This window comes from Sorex fumeus, unplaced genomic scaffold (assembly GCF_029834395.1).
Source record: "Sorex fumeus unplaced genomic scaffold, SorFum_2.1 ptg000026l, whole genome shotgun sequence".
NCBI classification, from domain to species: domain Eukaryota; kingdom Metazoa; phylum Chordata; class Mammalia; order Eulipotyphla; family Soricidae; genus Sorex; species Sorex fumeus.
Window position 1 is genome coordinate 4,678,125 of NW_026606083.1, and position 19,850 is coordinate 4,697,974.

The 19,850-nt window shown below is 39.6% G+C and overlaps 1 protein-coding gene across 3 annotated transcripts in view; it reads right to left on the reverse strand.

Moving 5' to 3' along the window:
* Positions 1-463: 463 nt before the first annotated feature.
* The window catches only part of GCC2 (GRIP and coiled-coil domain containing 2), a 63,495-nt gene continuing 44,108 nt past the window's right edge, over positions 464-19,850 (reverse strand). For 2 of the 3 annotated variants that reach the window (XM_056114595.1, XM_056114594.1), the window contains 7 exons: positions 16,447-16,568; positions 13,350-13,526; positions 11,709-11,926; positions 9,047-9,241; positions 6,806-6,945; positions 3,328-3,529; positions 464-2,286 (listed from right to left, as the gene is read on the reverse strand). In XM_056114595.1, coding sequence (XP_055970570.1) covers positions 2,216-2,286; positions 3,328-3,529; positions 6,806-6,945; positions 9,047-9,241; positions 11,709-11,926; positions 13,350-13,526; positions 16,447-16,568 — 1,125 coding nt within the window. In that variant the 3' untranslated portion in view covers positions 464-2,215. Of the gene's footprint in view, positions 2,287-3,327; positions 3,530-6,805; positions 6,946-9,046; positions 9,242-11,708; positions 11,927-13,349; positions 13,527-16,446; positions 16,569-19,850 lie in introns of those variants that run through there. The other variant, XR_008792545.1, reaches the window with a different exon arrangement.

A 19,850-nucleotide genomic window follows, 5' to 3' on the forward strand; every position in this document is an offset into this window, starting at 1 on the left:
AACAAGTCTCATGATGGAGACGTTACTGGGCCTGCTCGAGCAAATCGAGGAACAACGGGAGGACCGTGACTGTTACCGTGACCATTCAGCCATGCACTGGTCTGAGCTTAATTATGGCTTTTGATCTCTTTTGAGATTTATCTATGGGTTTCCGAAATAAGGCAAATAAACGAGCTTGCACAGCTGAGCCAGGGGTGGTTTTTTGGATGTGGCTCCCACATACCTAGCTTCTGGCTGTTTAATTTTTTGGTAAACTTGCTCCCAAGTTGTTGGGGGTCTGGCCAAAGGCACAGCGGTAATTTTGGGGTATCAGGAAGCCTGAAGACACCATCAGAATGTGATGCACTCCCATTGCAAGTATAGGTTGACCTGTTGGTGGCACCATACTCCTGAAAATGTGAAATTTAAACATAAACCAATTTCAACGCCAAAGAATGTCTAACAGAAAGAGTAGGCATGAAAATGTAATGTACACTTAATAATTTAATCAAAATATTAAAATAATTATATTCCCTCATTTCTGGAACCAAGAAATAATATTCATATCATGATAATTTAACATGCCAAAGTGTTTTCATTATTATATCCATTAGAAAAGATTTTTTTCAAAACAAGTTTATATACACTAAAATGGCATAATGAGAAAAATGATTTTTAAAATACTATTACTTACAATTTATTTTACAGATACATTTATATTCACAGTTTATGTAGTAAAAAAGCTAAACAAAAAATGCTAAACAAAATAGATCTCTAACAGACCCAATATTCATTAATACATTCACAAGTTACGTCTCATCTTTCAAAACAGGAGGAACGATGTAGGAGCTACAACAAAATACATCAGCAGCAAATTAAATAAAACTAAACTAGAAACTGATGTTCTGATTAATATACTAGTATTGGTTCACCAGCTGAGTCTGAAAACTAGAACTAAATTGGAAGAATTGAAAGAGAACCTCACATACATAGACTGTATGTGAATTTTAAACAAAAGTTAAAAACAGTCATCAAATTTATGATTTAAAGTACACAATTTTTAACTAGTCAGTTAAATTATAGGTTATTATACCACCATCTTGAGCTAAGAACTGTTAACATACAGCACTGATATCTAAAGGTGTTATTCTAGAATTTCTTCTGATGGGAAGCACCAGGTTCCTATTGAGATACAATGCCGAGTAAGACAGTCTGTAGATTTTTATTAGGAGATGAGAGAATTCTCAAAACAGACTCAGGCTCAGAAGTAGCCAAGCTGGACGAGAGACGAAGACCAGTGGCTAGCGAGTGCTTCACATGTGTGAGGTCCTGCATGTCATCTTCGCACTACACACACAAGCATTTATCCCTAACAAGAGTCTAAAGAGAACTCATGAAATTACCCCAGGCAATCAAATAGTCCCATCAGTTCACAAGATAATTAACAGCAAATCTTCTAAAACTGAGTTTTGAAATACTCTAAGAGCTTATTGAAAAGTAAACTAAGTTCTGGGGCCAGAGAGATCATAGTGGGTAGGACACTTGCCTTGCATGTGGCCGACCTTGGCTCCCTGCCCCTCCACACACACACACACACACACACACACACACACACACACTGGAAGTAGCTTAGAGTGATCCCTGAGCACAAAGCATGGAATAACCTCAAGCACCTGCCAGGTGTAGTCTGAAATCCTAACAAAGTTATACTTTAACTTAGTTTCAAATAACTGCAGCATTCTTACAGTCCCTTAATAAAACATCAACTATACCAGTAATTTTCCTTCATATTCTAACAAAATATTGACAATTTATAAAAATGTAACTGCATGTCTGCCTTACAATAGTAATGTGATGTTATTTTTAAAGTCTGATTTTTTCAGTTGGTGTAGTGCCAAAAATTTAACTTAAAATTTAAAATTTATGTTTCACAGAGGTGGGTCTTGAGATTCCAGGGGAGGGAGTGAATTAGTTCTTGATATTTTTCACTTCTAGCAGCATACTTGGAAGATGAGATAAAAGGACAGGACCAACATTTCCGGCTAACTCTTACTTTAACTGGAAACTTTCAATATACCTGACACATGTTTGTTCAAATACATGTATGTACATATATATGTATGTGTGTACAGACATGAGTATATATACTTTTTGAAAAGAGTTACAGCCATAGATATGAACCACCTTCTTTTCGCCAACTGGGTTTGGTTTAATGAATAATGTTTTTTCCATAAATCTATCGAAGTCCAGACCAGCTATGCAAATAGGATGTCCATCCAGAGGAACGAGAAGCATTTTCTTCTTCTCCTTTGGAAAATTAAACAAAAAAATTTTTAATTTTTAATCTCATTTGAACTTTGATGTTCAAATCTTTTTCTCAAGCTTTCAGAATTTCTTGTTCATCACTATTAAATAATTTAAAATAAAATCTGAGGCACAAAAGGACATATATATATCCTTTATGTAGGATAATACAACTTAGTTTAGAATCTAAAGCTAATGGATTTATGGTAAATCTCAAAACTAAACCAATAACAACTTTAAAAAATTATTTAAAATAAAGTTTATTAAAATTATGATTTTAGTGAAATTCATCCTTTTGAGGAAAAACACACAGGTATACCACAATCTAACTGAGGTATAGTGCATTTCTATCACTTCAAGTTCTTCTAAGTTAACTTCTCTCCAACTCCTGTGCAGTCAGTGAAACCTTCAATGTCTTCTCTGAAATCATAGTATATAGCTTTTTGAGTTGATTTCTTTCAGTTAGCCCAGTGCATATGCGAATTATCCTTGTTGCTGTGGTTTTCAGTAGTTCAATGCTTTTTATTGCTGACTAAAATTCCAATGTGAAGCTACACCATTTTTTTATTTACCAATCAAGGATATACTCTTTATTTTAAATAAGGTTACATAAATGTCTGTGTACAGGTTTTTTAAAAACACAGAATCAAAAAAATTATTATTTAATTTTATCCTTTTCTACCTTTGGTTACTAGTGATGGGGAGCCAGTGTGTGGCCTCAGTCCAGCAGCGGCAGCGCTACAGGAATGCCCAAAACCATGGGGGCAGAGGTAGAGAGCAAACACTAAGCTCCAAAGCAGGTGGGCTAGAGAGGAGCTTTCCCTAATGCACAGGGTTTTAGTCTAAAACATTTTATTGAGATATAATTAAAGGTGGACGACTCACCCCTTTCAAGATTTAATTCAATGATTTTTTTTAAAATGAGGCTTGTGCAATTTGTATGAACAAATTAATTTTTTTTTGGGAGCTGGACTTTTATAAAGTGAATACATTTATCAATATGTTTAAATTAAGAAAACAAACACAAAAGTTTCCTTGGCCTACCTTGAGCTATTGCAACAAGTTTTCCCTTTTCTTCTGGGCTGAGCTGCAACATTGTATCTATAACAGGAAGAAGCCTCTCTCTTTCACTCCCAGGTTTTAGGAAAATAAACTGCAGTAAGACATTCTTCAAGTATTCCAGATTAGCTACAGACTTCTCACGTTCTTGATTTCTTTCCAATCTTCTTATTTCACTTTTGAGAAGCTGATGTTAGGGAAATGATTAAAAGTGGGTTTTAGGTGTTTCTGGCTATACATGGCAGATTACATAAATTCAATTATGTATTAGAAATGCCCTTAAAAGAGAGAGAGAGAGAGAGAGAGAGAGAGAGAGAGAGAGAGAGAGAAGAAAAGGGAGGGAGGGAGGGAGGGTGGGTGGGAGGGTCGTTGGAGACAGAGAGAAAAAAGTATACGAGAAAGTTCTATATAGTACTAGAAGTGCATAGCAGATTAAATGGGGGTTAAGTTGGTCCTCACAGAAATATGTGGAAGATGCTCCCTTAAGAATACAATGTATCACCAAGTTAATGATGCTTGGAGGGCTTGCTCAGGATGGGAGATGTGTGCTGAAAGTAGACTATGGACAGAACATGATGGCCACTAAGTATCTACTGCAACTAAAGAGTAACATTGGTTTGCCCTTCCTGCCTGGTCGCAGGGAGCTTGGGTTTGTTGATTGCTCCCCTAACTTGTCAAATACCTTGTCTCCTAATCAGACTCCTTGACTTGTAAATACTGTCTTTCTCTCCTCCTCACTGTCTTTTGCATGGTTATTTCAGAGCAACTGCTTTTTGTATGGATGCAGGAAGACAGTTAAAAAGACAAGCTTGTAACTTGGAAATTAATTGACTCCAGATAATACCACCCCCTAGACATCTACTCTCTTGACTTAAGTCTCAGGTGCCCTTACTTCCTAGATCCCCAAAAGCAGGGTCCTGATGAGGGGCTGGATAGACCCAGGTCAAGCGGTGAGCTACCCTGGCACAGAGATGGGCCTGGCCCAAGTGCCAAAATGCTTAACTGTAAGAGCATGGTCTGGACAAATTCTGTAATGATCCAAAAAGTAATAACTACATTCTGACCCTGCTGGTGTTAGGAATGATTAATCCAGCTGGAGCACTGTAGTCTGAGTCTGTGGCAATATGTCCTCAGTAACTGCCCTATAAGCCTAAATGTGTCTATTGCTGTGTCCATACAGAATGGCAAATATTAGAAGTAGACTTAAGATGTTAATTAAGTTACTGGTCTAAGGAGAGGAGAAACACACCCCTTAACTGTTGTTTTGCCCTCCTGGGCTGCAGGTGATAAGTAAGGATTGAAAAACAAGTTGATTGCGATTGGAGGGGGTGTGTTTGGGAGGTGTGGTGAGAGAAGAGGAGAGAAGAGGTAGTTAAAGCAGGAATAGAGAGAGGCAGAGAGAGACAGTTGCAAGAATTACACGGCAGAGGGTTGGGGAGAGTGAGAAGGAGAGTGAGAAGGAGAGTGAGAGCGAGAGAGAGTTGCTGCGGAGAGTTAGAGCTGCGGGAGAGCTGGGGAGAGAGTTCGGGAGAGAGTTCGGGAGAGTCCAGAGATGGAATAAATGGCAACTGATCACCAACCAGCTTGGGCCTTGTTCCTCCTTTGTCCACCTAAGGCAACGTCTGTCCCGAGTGGGGAAGCGGTTCAAGAGCACCGAAATGCGGGTGGCGAGAGCCACCCAGAGAGCCCGCAAACATCCTTTAATGTGTACTCACTCATAGCATCACTTGAGCAAAAGGTGCCGTAACAGGCACAGGCACAGGGAATGTGCCTGCCACATAGGTGGGGGGAAGAGTGAGAGGGAAGGTGGTGGGAGGAATATTGGGAACACTGGTGTTTAGAGAATGGGCACTGGTAGAGGGATGGGTACTCGATCATTGTATGACTGAAACATAATCATGAAAGTTTGTAAATCTGTAACTATCTCACTGTGATTCATTAAAAAAAAATTAAAGTTAAAAATTTAAAAATTAAAAAAAATTGAAAAAAAAAAAAAGAAGTGAAATAAAAGTCACGGTCACGGTCCTCCCGTTGTTCACTGATTTTGCTCGAGCGGGCCCAGTAACGTCTCCATCATGAGACTTTGTTGTTACTGTGTTTGGCATATCGAATACATCACGGGTGGCTTGCCAGGCTCTGCCGTGTGGGCGAGATCCTCTCGGTAGCTTGCCAGGCTCTTCAAGAGGGGCGGAGGAATCGAACTCGTGTCGGCCATGTTGGCCGCTTGTAAAGGCAAATGCCCTACCGCTGTGCTATCGCTCCAACAAAAGTATTTTTCCAAAAAAAAAAAAAAAAAAAAGAAGTATAATGTATCATGGCAATTGGGGCTGGAAAACAAGGACTGAAGCCATCTTAGGGTTCCCTGTTTCTGCTTCCTATAGAAAGTAATGCTCTGGCATCTGGGATAGCTGAGGCTGAGGCAAACATGTGCCTCATCTCCATTGCGAGACTTGTTGCTACTGTGTTTGGCATATCGAATATGTCATGGGTAGCTTGCCAGGCTTGCCATGCAGGCGAGATACTTTTGGTAGCCTGGCTCTCTGAGAGAGGCGGAGGAGTCAAACTCGGGTTGGCCAGGTCGGCTGTGTGCAAGGCAAACACCCTACCTGCTGTGCTATCAATCCAGCAAATCACGGTCCTGGTCCTCCCGTTATTCATCGATTTGCTCGAGCGGGCTCAGTAACGTCTCCATTGTGATAATTGTTACTGTGTTTGGCATATCGAATACGTCACAGGTAGCTTGCCAGGCTTTGCCGTGTGGGCGAGATACTCTCGGTAGCTCACTGGGCTCTCCGAGAGGGGCGGAGGAATCGAACTCGGGTCGGCCATGTTGGCTGCATGCAAGGCAAATGACCTACTGCTGTGCTATCGCTCCAGCCCAATCCAGCAAGTATGGAATAATTAACTTAAGAATGTTTAGTTTCGGGGCTGGAGCAATAGCACAGTGGGTAGGGTGTTTGCCTTGCACACAGCCAACCCAGGTTCAATTCCCAACATCCCATATGGTCCCCTGAGCACTGCCAGGGGTAATTCCTGAGCGCAGAGCCAGGAGTAACCCTTGTGCATTGCTGGGTGTGACCCAAAAAGCAAAAAAAAAAAAAAAAAAAAAAAAAAAAGAATGTTTAGTTTCTAAATATTTTTTTAAAAAACGATTGATATGGGCTGAAGGGTTGCCTTTCTGGCACTGTGCCCAGTACAAGTCCCCCGCAGCAGACATCGTCCCTCAGGCAGCAGCAGGGGCCGTTCCCGAAGAGCCAGGAATAGTCTGAGTACTGCCGAGTGGGGCCTAGCGCCAACCTGCCAATAGTGAGCACCTCTCACCTTCAGAATGGAGTAGCATGAAGAGGGCATTACAGATATGTCTGATACAGAAAACTTGAAAGTTTAAAGTGTGTATTTGTCAAGGGTTAATCAAACTGAGTTGGTGCCAAGTATTTTCTTGAGGGTAGTCTTTTGATTTTACCTTAATCTGCTCCATGAGGATTGCATTGGTAGCTTCCGTTTCCCGAAGCAGGCTGTTTAAGTGATCAGCACTTTTTGTGGTGGAACTAAGCTTTTGAGCCAACTCTTCTTTGGTAAATTCAGCATGCCATAAAGGAGGCTCTGCAAAATATTGTTCCAAATATTCAGTTTCAAAATCATCTATTACTGAACTGCTAAATAAGTATAGATTTTTTTTTGTTTTGTTTTTTGAGTCACACCTGGCAATGCACAGGGTTTACTCCTGACTCTACACTCAGGAGTTACCCCTGGCGGTGCTCAGGGGACCACATGGGATGCTGGGTATCGAACCTGGGTCAGCCGCGTGCAAGGCAAACGCCCTACCTGCTGTGCTATTGCTCCAGTCCCTAAGTATAGATGTTTTACCTACAATATTACACAGATCTGCTCTCTCCCATTCTTCAACATATTAAGAATTGTTACATGCTGAAAGCTAACACAGAGTCTCTGTTGTAAAGGTCACAATAAAACGGAATACATACTCTTAAGTGCTCAATTCCGAAATGTTAGGCTTGTGATACAATTTTACTAGTTTTAAGAATACATGTCATTTTACTTATAAATGAGTTAATATGAATTTTTTTTTGGTGATGCCAGAGACCAAACTTAGGATCTAATTCATGTGATGGATAGCACACTTCCACTGAGCTGCATTTCTAGCTCAATATGTATTAACATGTATTGCTTTACTATCAGCGACTCTGAAGAATTTTGTAAGATAGAATATCAAATCTTGTAGATGAGAGAACAACTTTAAGTCAGCATAATTCCAAGGCCAATCCTGGTCCTGGGACCTACTGCTGCTGCCTCCACCTCACCAGTATTAAAGGCCCAAGGACACATGACTCTAATTTCCACCCATGTCACAATCAACATCTGTGGAGAAATAGTCCTCACTCCAGAAAGATGAAAAGGGTTTCTTTCTGAAGTATAAACATTAATGTTAATTACATTAATAATAATAAAAGCTCCCAAACTGACTTAAGGCAAATATAGCACTACTAATTCACAAAACTGTACATTTCTTAGAAGGGTGAAAAAATAGTTTATTCTGATTTCTAATACTATAGAAGTTTCAACTCTCAGGGAAAGGGGAGAAAAGGAATTTCCAACTCTCCATTTCTGGTTTAAGCTTGGAGCTTTGCCCACAGTTGGAAGCCAGCTTTATGAGCAGGGGGAAAAGGCAGCTGGGACAGAGAAGGGTTCATTAAGTCAGCGATGGAGGGATTGCTCGGGATGGGAGATATGTGCTGAAAGTAGATAAGGACCAAGCACAATGGCCTCTTGGTGTCTGTATTGGAAACCATAATGCCCCAAAGTAGAGAGTATGGGGGAAATTGTCTGCCACAGAGGCAGGGGAAGGGTTGGGATGGGGATGGCAGGAGGGACACCGGGGGACATTGGTGGTGGAGAATGTGCACTGGTGGAGAGATGGGTGTTCGAAACTCAAACATAAAAGCTTTGTAAGGGTAGCTCATGGTGATTAAATTTAAAAAAGAATTAAAATAAATTTCACAGGAACAACAACAAAGAAGCTTGGAGCTTTGTTTCTTTCAGGGGGCATGCGGGAAGAAGGAGACAGTACCTTGAGGCTAACTCTTGGCAGTGCTCAGGGGAGCCCGCAGTCAGGAGACAGAACCAGGGTTGGCTGCATACATGGCAAGTATCAGAGCCCCTCATGCTGGTGTGAGCTCACAGACCCTGACTGGGTAAGGTTAAGGCGTTTGGCACATGCAACTGGCCAATTTAGTGCACGGTGCTTCCTCAGTGAGTGTCAGGCTTCACCTCCCCCCAGGCCCACATCTGGCCTGGTGCTTCCTGCTCTAGGTTTCTGGTTTTGCTCATGCCTGGGCTCAACAGGCGACCCCAACTCAAGACCCTCGCCTTGTCCTGCATGGTATGCCTGGGAATCTCAGCTCTGATGGCCACCTAACAGAAACGAGGGCAGGACTGCAGGCTCTAGGGAACTCTGGAGTGGAGCTTCCCGGGGATGAAGGGAACCATGGGGTCTGCACTTTAAGAAAAAATAAACATACCACACACACAATTAATTTCATCATGCAGGATCATTTTTGATCTGAAAGAAATTAATCTGAAATGAACAAACAATGAAGAAATATTCTATTGCATTTAAACTGTGAGAATATTAATTTGACATGACAGCAGAATTAAATAAAAATGAATGTAAAAGAGAGATATATACCGAGTTTCATTTCTGGAGAGTGAAGCAGCTGCTCCAGTGACTGTGTGTGAGTGCCAGTGGAAGACATAGACTCATTGTCCGTTGTCTCCATTCCTTCCCCCTCTTCCCGGGTAAGGGTGTGCACGTCCAGAAGGGGAAGGTCTGTGTTCCTCCTTTCCCGAAGATTCTTCAAAGGTTGGTGAGAAGAAGCTGGGCCTATTAAAGTTTTTTAAGATGTGAGACTGTCTTAAACTGATGGTTCAGCATTAACAGAATTCATCATAAAAATATAGCAGAAATTAAATTAAAATGAACACATGACATGGAAGGAAATTAAATAACTATAAGATATAAATAAATATAAAAATGATTTTTGAAAAGTTCCTAAAATTTTATTTGAGAGAAGCTGTAAGATAAAATATTAGATAACACAAAGTTCACGGTAATAGAGTTCTCTTGTTGCTGAAAAACTGGTATAACTTCTAAAGCTAAAAAAACACAATAGTGTTTTTTTTTTGAGGATTGTTTTGAGAATTTCTGATTAGGTACTTCTGGTACTATCTATTTCCTCATATAACATAGTTGCTGAAGTGCTCAGAAGGCATTCTTATTGACTGCTATTGTTCACAGGTCTGCTGGCTCCCCATCAGGCCTTCTGACATCTTTAATGATGAGGTAGAATTCAGGACAAGTTACCAGCCAATTATCCAGGTTTGTCAAGTTTCCAGTTTGTTGATAAAAAAAATTTCAAAAAGCTATAAAGTCAGACAGCTAACTATATCACTTTATTAAATCTAAGAAACCTAAATTAAACAGAAATCAGAATGACTTATTTCAGGGTCCCAGGGTTGGGTTAGGGAACAGAACTTTATGCCAGGTAATAAAAATAAAATTTAGGTATACTGATTTAACACTGTGCATCTTAAATACTTAGCATCACACTTCAAAAACTTTATATTCCTAACTGGATCGACCATAAACAATGTCTAATTCCCACCTACTAGCAAGCAACTGACCTCCTCCACCTTCCCTTTGATGACCAATTCTACTGTTTCCAGTCTCAGCTAACCTGAATCATCTTTGAAGTTCAAATTTTATTTTCCATTAAATTGCCTCTCCTTTTCTGTTAAACATTAGCCCTCTGTTTTTACTGACATGGTAATTTATGAGATACCGCATAAGATAATCCAAAGAAATGAGCTAATATAAAAATATATACTATTTTACTTAAAATGTAAAATTACTTAATGCTCTATAGTGGCATTTTATATAAAGTGTGAAGGACATTTCTCATTTGAATCATAAATATAATTTTCATCTAATATTCTTCATCTGAATTATTGAATACAAAAAACATTTGAATTAGTTAACAGCAAGTGCCTTTTCTCCCTGGATTATAACATAATTAACACGAGCGGAGATGCATACAGAGAAGTTTACACATATATTCAGCAGATGTCTCAGGGCAGATTTTCCTGCAAAACCCAGTCGAAAAGGTCTGAGAGAGCATCTAAAGATCAAAGATCTCATATGAAGTAAGTCCCTCTAACCCTTCACTTTGTGTTCAAAAGTTAAGAACAAGATGTTCTATTATTTTAATGTTAATTCCTAGCTTAAAAATTCTTGTACAGCGTTTGCTGGCTACTTCTTGTTGACTCTTGGCATATATTAGGTTTTCATGAAGTTGATTTCTGGCCCTGAGGAGTGGCCCATAACTACAACCTCCCTGGTGACATTTCATAAGGAACACCATTAAGTACAAAGTTACATTTAACATGAAATGGAGCCTTATCTTTGCTGACATGTTTCTATCTCTTGTAGAAGTAGAACAGAAGATAATGGGTGTCACTGAACTAAAACTCCAACTAATTAGAAATTTTTAAGGGAAGAAGTTGTATTGGCCAATCTTCCAAGTTAATTGCTACATTAGTGTTTTTAATCCTCTTGCCGAGAAACTAATCAAGAAGAAATCTATTTGGCAACTTGCAATGGGAGAACAATAATGAATGAAGATCCAGTGAAAACTGGAATTTGGAGATGAAAATGGCTGAGTAAGTCTGAATTAGAGAAAAGGAAATACTCTACATTATATAAAGACTAACTGATACATGAAAAACGGTAATCCCAAGAGGTTATAATCAAGTATAATCAAAAGGGTTCAAACATCTTCTTAGTAAATAAATCCCAAATTCATTAACCACAGAATTTATACTGGTTGTCACCAAGTGAAATTTCTATATTTGCTTTTGGGCTACTCCTGGTGGTGCTTGAAACTTGCTCCTAATTCTGTGGTTGGGATCACTCCAGCTGTGCTTTGTCTCCAGCATGCAAAACATGAGCTCAGCCAGTTGAGCTATCCTTCCAGCTCTTTGAGAGAATTTCTCAAAATACAGCGGGCAGGGCGTTCGCCTTACAAGCGGCCAACATGGCCGACTCGAGTTCGATTCCTCCGCCCCTCTCGGAGAGCCCAGCAAGCTACCGAGAGTATTCGATATGCCAGACACAGTAACAACAAAGTCTCCAATGGAGACGTTACTGGGCCTGCTCGAGCAAATCGATGATCAACGGGAGGGCCTTTACCTTTACCTTCTCTTTTCTTAAAAATTGTGAAGAATGTAATTAAATGAAGGGAAATAAAACACAAAACCACAAGCATTTAACACTTCCATACATACAAACATACTTCTAATACTTGGCTCACTCTTCAACTGGAAAAGCTGAGCTTCCACCTTGGTGAGTTGCTGCTGTAAAGTTTCCATTGTCTTCCTGTGTTCTTCCTGCAATCGTCGTACTTGCTCTCGGAAGTTGCTGCGAAGGACCTCATTTTGGGACGTCAGCTGGCTCACAATCTGTGCATGATCAGACTTCAAAACCATATTCTCTGACTGTATTGAACACAACCTGAAGGGTATGAGAGATTTTCTTCAAATGAACTGGGGTTTTTGGTGGTGGAGAATGGGCACTGTTGAAGGTATGGGAGTTTCACTGTATGACAGAGACTTAAACCCAAAAGCTTTGTAACTGTCTCACGGTGATTTAATAATAAAAATGTAATAAGAAAAAGTAAGGTGGAGTTCGTGCCCAATTCAATTAGCTAATCAGTGGCTGAATAAATAGCAGTACTTCTACTTTTTTTTTAAAAAAAGGAGCTAGAGTAATTATTTTTGTGAAGTCACTTTTACAATTTAATAGAAAAATTATGAATATAATTTTTTTTTGGTTTTTTAAAATACTTTAAAAAGGAAGTATTTAAAGAAAAATATTGGGGCACTGATAACCATGGTCTTTGTATTTCTAGATGAGTTAAAAGACCCTGAAAGATATTTCAAAATGCTATCAATAGTTTTTAGCACTTAGAATACTGGCACACTCTAAGTTTTTCAAATGTATTTCTGAAAAACTGAATTACTTTGAAGGTAAACCTTGCATTATTTAAGCAATATGGTCTGTAATAACTTCTAGAATAAAAAATAAATTAAAAGGCTGTAAGAGAGGCATATATTCATGAGCAGATAATTGTTACTGAAAAAAAAAAAATCCTTGGGGCTGGAGCAATAAACAGCGGGTAGGGCATTTGTCTTGCATGTGGCCAACCAGGGTTCGATTCCCAGCATCCTGTATGGTTCCCTGATCACCGCCAGGGGTGTTTCCTAACTGCAGAGCCAGGAGTAACCTCTGTGCGTAGCTGGGTGTGACCCAAAAGGAAAAAGAAAACAAAACAAACAAAACCTACTAAGAACAAGATCAAAAGGGGAGAGCTTTAGGGTAGAAAAGGTGAATTCATGGGCTGGAGGGATAGCATAGCGGGTAGGGTGTTTGCCTTGCATGCGGCCAACCCGGGGTTGATTCCCAGCATCCCAAATGGTTCCCCAAGCACTGCCAGGTGTAATTCCTGGGTGCAAACTCAGGCGTAACCCCTGAGCATTGCCAAGTAGCACTGCAGTGCTCTTCTCCCGTTGTTCATCGATTTGCTCAAGCGGGCACCAGTAATGTCTCCATTATGAGACTCGTCATTACTGTTTTTGGCATATTGAATACGTCATGGGTAGCTTGCCAGGCTTTGCCATGCTGGCGGGATACTCTTGGTAGCTTGCTGGGCTCTCCCAGAGTGGCGGAGGAATCGAACCCAAGTTGGCTGTGTTCAAGGGAAATGCCCTAACTGCTGTGTTATTGCTCCAGCCCAAGTTTCACCAGGTGTGACCCAAAAAACCAAAAAAAAAAAAAAAAAAAAAAATTCACAAAACCTTCAGAAATATCTCTTCCTTATTTTCAAGGAGCAACACAATATTCTAAAGAAATAGCATATTGTCAGATCTGCTCTTACTTTTCCCGAAGTTCTGCCTCTTTGGACACAGTTTCTTGTAGCATCTTGTTATGTCTTTCAAGCAGAGTATCATGTTCCGACTGTAAAGTTTGAAGTTCAGATAAGCTAACCTGTAAGTTATTTTGGGTGTCTTGTAATTTGATTTTTAGTTGGTCAATCATCATTTCCAAGTGTTCTCTAAAACAGAAATATAATTTGAAAGAGGTTATTTGTGATTCCAAATACACTTTACTTCATCATTCAATCTTTCAATGCTATTCCCTTGCTATTACTATTGATGTATTAAGGAAATAACATAAGAATTCAGAGTCTAAGATTAAATACACAAAAATTATATGCACACTTGATTTTAAGCATTCTACAATTATAAAGACATAACTATGAACTGTAATTATATATAATTTCATATACTGCCTATCATACGTAGTACCGCACTGTAGCACTGTCCTCCTGTTGCTCATCAATTTGCTCAAGTGGGCACCAGCAATGTCTCCACTGTGAGATTTGTTGTTCCTGTTTTTGGCATATCCAATGTGCCACGGGAAGCTTGCCAGGCTATTATATGTATAAATATATTTATAATTATAAAGGTCACAATTTCTAAATTTTATATTCAAATGGTATCAAAGTAACATATTTTATATTACAGAATATGTTATTAGAATTTAAAAAAAGTCTCACAGTTTGATGTTAGCCATTAAAAGGAATGGTACATCAGATCAAGTAATGAGAGGAGTCCATGAAGAAACAAAGCTACAAATGTTAATTTTGTCATAACACATATAATAAACTATTAGTTTCATTTAAAATGCAGTTAGTGTTTAAGAGTAAAAGAAATGTCAGATATATGCTATAATAGTTTAAAATCAAAATTCTGCATAAAATATGAACCCTACATTTATTTAAATCTTTCAATATTTAACTTCATCTAACTTGAAGAAAAAATTTCAGTTACAAAATTTAATATTTAAAGTAAAAGGTAAAGGTAAAGGCCCTCCCGTTGATCGTCGATTTGCTCGAGCGGGCCCAGTAACGTCTCCATTGGAGACTTTGTTGTTACTGTGTCTGGCATATCGAATACTCTCGGTAGCTTGCCGGGCTCTCCGAGAGGGGCGGAGGAATCGAACTCGGGTTGGCCATGTTGGCCGCTTGTAAGGCGAACGCCCTACCCGCTGTAACAGACACAAACATACAAACATTGAGAGGTATTCAAAGATTTACTAAGACTCATATGTATTATTACTGTAAATAGAGACTCCTTGCTCCCCCTCCCACCTTTTAAAAAAAATTTGGGTACTACTCGGCGATGCACAGGGGTTACTCCTAGCTCTGCACTCAGGAATTACTCTTGGCAGTGCTTGGGGGACCATACAGGATGCCGGGGATAGAACTCAGGTTGGTCACATGCAAAGCAAACGCCCTAACTGCTGTGTAATAACTGCTGTGTAATCAGCCCCTCAACAGAGAAGCTCTTAAGAATATGAACATCATACCTTTGCTGTAGATTGTTCTACCTCTTATTCTGTGTTTAATTTTGATAATTTACAAAAGTGACCTGTACACTAGTTTTATGCAGACTTTTTATTTTTTTTGCTCGAGTGGGCCCAGTAACGTCTCCATTGGAGACTTTGCTGTTACTGTGTCTGGCATATCGAATACTCTCGGTAGCTTGCCGGGCTCTCCGAGAGGGGCGGAGGAATCGAACTCGGGTCGGCCATGTTGGCTGCTTGTAAGGCGAATGCCCTACCTGCTGTGCTATCGCTCCAGCCCACAGTAACAACAAAGTCTCCAATGGAGACGTTACTGGGCCCGCTCGAGCAAATCGACGATCAACGGGAGGGCCTTTACCTTTTACCTTTACGTTTATTTTTTGGGGGGGGGGGGGGCACCCTTTGGTGTGCAGGGCTTACTCTTGGCAGTTCTCAGCAAACCTTATACAGTATCAGGGTCAAACTTTTTTTTTTTTTTTGCTTTTTGGGTCACACCCAGTGATGCACAGGGGTTACTCCTGGTTCATGCACTCAGGAATTACTCCTGGCCGTGTTCGAAGGACCATATGGAATGCTGGAAATGGAACCCGGGTCGGCGGCCACATGCAAGGCAAATGCCCTACCCGCTGTGCTATCACTCTAGTTTCCTCAAACTGGGTTTAAGCATGCAAAAACAACTTAAACCATGTATTATCTCTTTGGCCCTATACATTACACAATATACTATTCATTAAAGAAGTTGGGGTTGGCAGCAGTAAGGTCAAGCACCACCGCCCTGCATAGCTACCTCTCCATTCTATACAGTAAACAATACACTCTTTGCTAAGAAACATCAAATAATATGTCACTGAAAGAGTAACTGAGATGGCTATTAAGTTACTTTAAAAATTTTTTGGATGCATCTGAGGTAATATAGAGATGAACATAAAATTAAAAAATTTAGCTCAAAATTAAATAGCATTAATTTAAAACTTTTACAAAACAAGTAAAATGTTTTTAAGCAAATTCTATATTAAAGCTCATCAAGGCTTTATTCTATTCCCAAATTTTCAAATTTGGAAAAAACAATTGGAATGCAGAATGTAACTTGTCTTTTATTTTTAAGAGACATTTAATGTTTTTAATTTCTATTATTATTGTACTAATACAAGATGAAACAATTTAGATGTAAGTCAAAGTCTCCTGCTTACTTCAAACTTTATGAAGTTTCCACAGTAGTGCCCGTGGAGTGATACTTTCTTATTGCTATCTGGAGACACAGTGAAGCTAAAATAAACTGCTCTTAGAGGCCGGAGTGACAGTACAGTGGGGAGGGCATATGCCTTGCACATGATCAACTCTGGTTTGATCCCGGCATCCCATACGGTCCCCCGAGCACCACCAGGAGTAATTCCTGAGTGCAGAGCCAGGAGTAACCTCTGTGGATCTCTGAGTGTGACCCAAAAAGGCCAAAAAAAAAAAAAAAAAAAAAAAAAAAAGAAACTGTTTTTGTTGGTAAATTACATGTACAATCTACAGTCCATGTAATAAAGGTAGAATTTTCAGCATACTTAAACAGAGAATCTGCCCCAAGGGAAAAGTCCTGTAGATTTCTTCTAATACTTTACCTTTCTTGTTTGGCTTCCTCAGTCTCACCCTGAGACACAGATTTAATTTTCTGTTGTTTTAGAACGTTATGAACTCGGACTTTGTAGCTCTCAAACTCAGAGGTTATAGCAACTTGTTCTGCCTATAACATTTAAAAGAGAAGAAATATTTTTTTTTCCTATTGGAACATTATCCTAGAGTTATTTCAGATTATTCACTGAATTAAGATAAAAACCTGTTTCTGAAAATGAAAAAGATAAACAATGCTAAAGAGCACTTTACCAGCCATTCTGTTTCCCTGCTCACCCCTCCCTGGAAGGAGGGGTGCAGGGCTCAGACCTGAAATATAACCCCACCTCAGTGCATGCAGTACACCTGACGCTAGGCTTCTTCTCCAGCATCCTGAAAAAAAGACTGAATGGTATCGTTTTGTCTGACAAGAGATGTTCTCAGCATGCTTCTCCCATTGTAAATTAATTTACCACCACACATTTTTATAATGAAACTATCTATCTTTGGGATTTTAGACAGATTTTTATGAAACTGTGATAAGCACACACAGTCTGCTGCTGTGCGACCCAGCTGCATGTTCAGCTGCCTCATGCTCAACCTGGGGGACAGTCTTCTTCTCCAGGGACGGGTAGACAGGACCATCTGGCTCCACCATACCAAAATGAGAAAAAATAAAAATCGTATGATCAGAGAAAGATGCAGAGAAAGCAATGGACAATATCCAATATCCATTCATGATAAAAATTCTCAATAAATGGGAACTGAAGGAACTTTCCTCAACATAGTCAAAGCCATTCATCATAAGCCCACAGAGAACATTATATGCAATGAAGAAAAATGGAAAGTATTTCCTTTAATATCAGGTACAAGACAAGGTTGCCCACTCTCACCACTTCTATTCAATATAATATTAAAAATACTTGCCATAGCAATAAGGCAACAAACAGGTGTTAAAGGGCATCCAGACAGGGAAAAGAAGAAATCAAGGTCTCACTATTTGTCATCACATAGCATATACTTAGAAAATCTGAAGACTCCACAAAGAAGCTCCTAGAAACAACAGATCCGTATAGTAAAGTGGCAGGCTACAAAATCAACAAGCAAAAATTCATGACTTTTCTATATGCAAATAATGAATTAAAAGGGAAAGAAATTTAAAATAATCCCATTCATAATTGTGCTTCAGAAAATCAAGCACCTAGGAATCAACTTAACAAGAGGTGAAAACCTACACAGAGAAAACTATAAAATATTACTTAAAGAAAACAAGATACAAGAAAATAGGTACACATTGCCTGTTCATAGATTACGATGATTAACATTGTCAAAATGGTAATATTCTGGGGGTGAGAGATAGTACAGTTGGTAGGGCATTTACCTTACATGTGGCTAACCCAGGCGGATCCCTGGCATCCCATATGATCTCCCAGCAGTAATTCCTGAGTGCAGAGTCAGGGTAACCCCTGAGCATTGCTGGGTGTGACCCAAAAGCAAAAAAAAAAAAAAAAAAAAAGAAAGAAAATATCCCTCGAAGCATTATATAGATTCAATGCAGTCCTTATAAAGATACCATGACAGTTTTCAAAGATATAGAACACTACTGAAATTCATATAAATAACACTCCCATGCTCCACCCCTCCCAACAGCTAAAGCAACCCTTGGAAAAAGAGGATGGGAGGCATTCACTTTCCCAAACTTCAAACTGTATCACAAAGTGGTAGTAATTAAAATAGCATGGTATTGGAATAATGACAGATGCTCAGATAAGTGGAATACAGTTGAATATCCTGAGACAGACCTTCACGTATATGATAAGCTAATCTTTGATAAGTCACTGTCTGTCTTCCCATTGTTCATCGATTTGCTCAAGCGGGCCCAGTAACGTCTCCATTGTGAGACTTCTTGTTACTGTGTTTGGCATATTGAATACTCTCGGTAGCTTGCCAGGCTCTCCGAGAGGGGTGGAGGAATCGAACCCTGCTTGGCCGGGCTGGCTGCGTGCAAGGCAAACGCCCTACCGCTGTGCTATCACTCCAAAGATATCACTATCTTTGATAAAGGAACAAGAAATATGAAGTAGAGCAAGAAAAGTCCCTTCAACAAGTAGTGGTGGAAACTGGTCAGCACGTGCAAAAAAAAAAAAAAAAAAAGAATTTAGCACCATATACAAAAGCCAAATCAAAATGAATTAAAATGAAGGTATTTACATATTTTAAAAATACCCAAAATGGATTCAGACTGCAACATCACACTGAGGAACACACAGGCAGCACTCACCATGGTACTGAAGCTAGTTGCCACTGACCAAGCAAACTGAAGCAAAGATAAACAAATGGTATTATATTAAATCAAGAAGCCTTTGCACCTCACAGGAAATGGTGACCAGGATGCAAAGACACCTCACAGACTGGGAGAAATTGTTTGACCAGCACTCATCCAAGATATATAAAGCACTGGGGGAACTCCACAGGAAAAACAAAGACAAATCCAAAGACATCCAACCCCATCAAAATATGGGAGAAGAAACGAATAGGAATTTCCTTAAAGAAGAAATACAAATGGCCAGAAGGCATATGAAAAAAATGCTACAACATTAATCATCAGGGAGATGCAAATCAAAAGAACAATGAGATGTCACAGGAGAGATTGGCAGGCACTAAAAGAGTATCAACCAGCAGGCAAGGATGTGAAGGAAAAAAGACCCCATTCACTACTGCGGGATTGCTGGCTGTTTCAACAGTTTTGGAAAATAATATGAACATTTCTTAAAAGACTAGGAATTAGCTCGTTCTTCAAGTTCTTGTTCTTCCTTTCACACATATTTCACTTGCTTGTCTCTATGGGGTTTTTGCCCATTTTCTCTCTTCAATACTTTTCCCTTTTTCTCTCTTCTCACATCCTTCTAAGGAAGTTTCAATTAAAAACTACCATACTTAGTAAGGGGGAAGAAAAGACTAGGTATGTACTTTCCACATGATCTGGCAATTCCACCCCATGAAATATATCCCAACGGCCCAAATTTACAAAACTCATTTGCACTTCTATGTTTATTGTGGCACTATTCACAACGGCCAAAGTGCTCTAAAACAGATGACTGGATAATGAAATTAGGGAACATATACACAACGGAATATTACCTGTCTGTAAGAAAAGAATAAGTCATGAAATTTGTTGATATGTGGACGGATCTGGAGAGTATCATGCTGAGAACAATTAGTCAGAAGAGGAGACACAGAATGCTCTCTCATCTGTGACATATCGGGGGAATACCGTAGTAGTAGAATAACAAATGTCCCAAGGCAATAGAAACAGGGCATGAGAAATGGTATTCAGTAGGCAGCTTTCCACTGGGGGTGGGGGGTGGTGGGGAAATGGTGAGAACAGCTGAATAGGCGGGGAAAGGAACCCTTC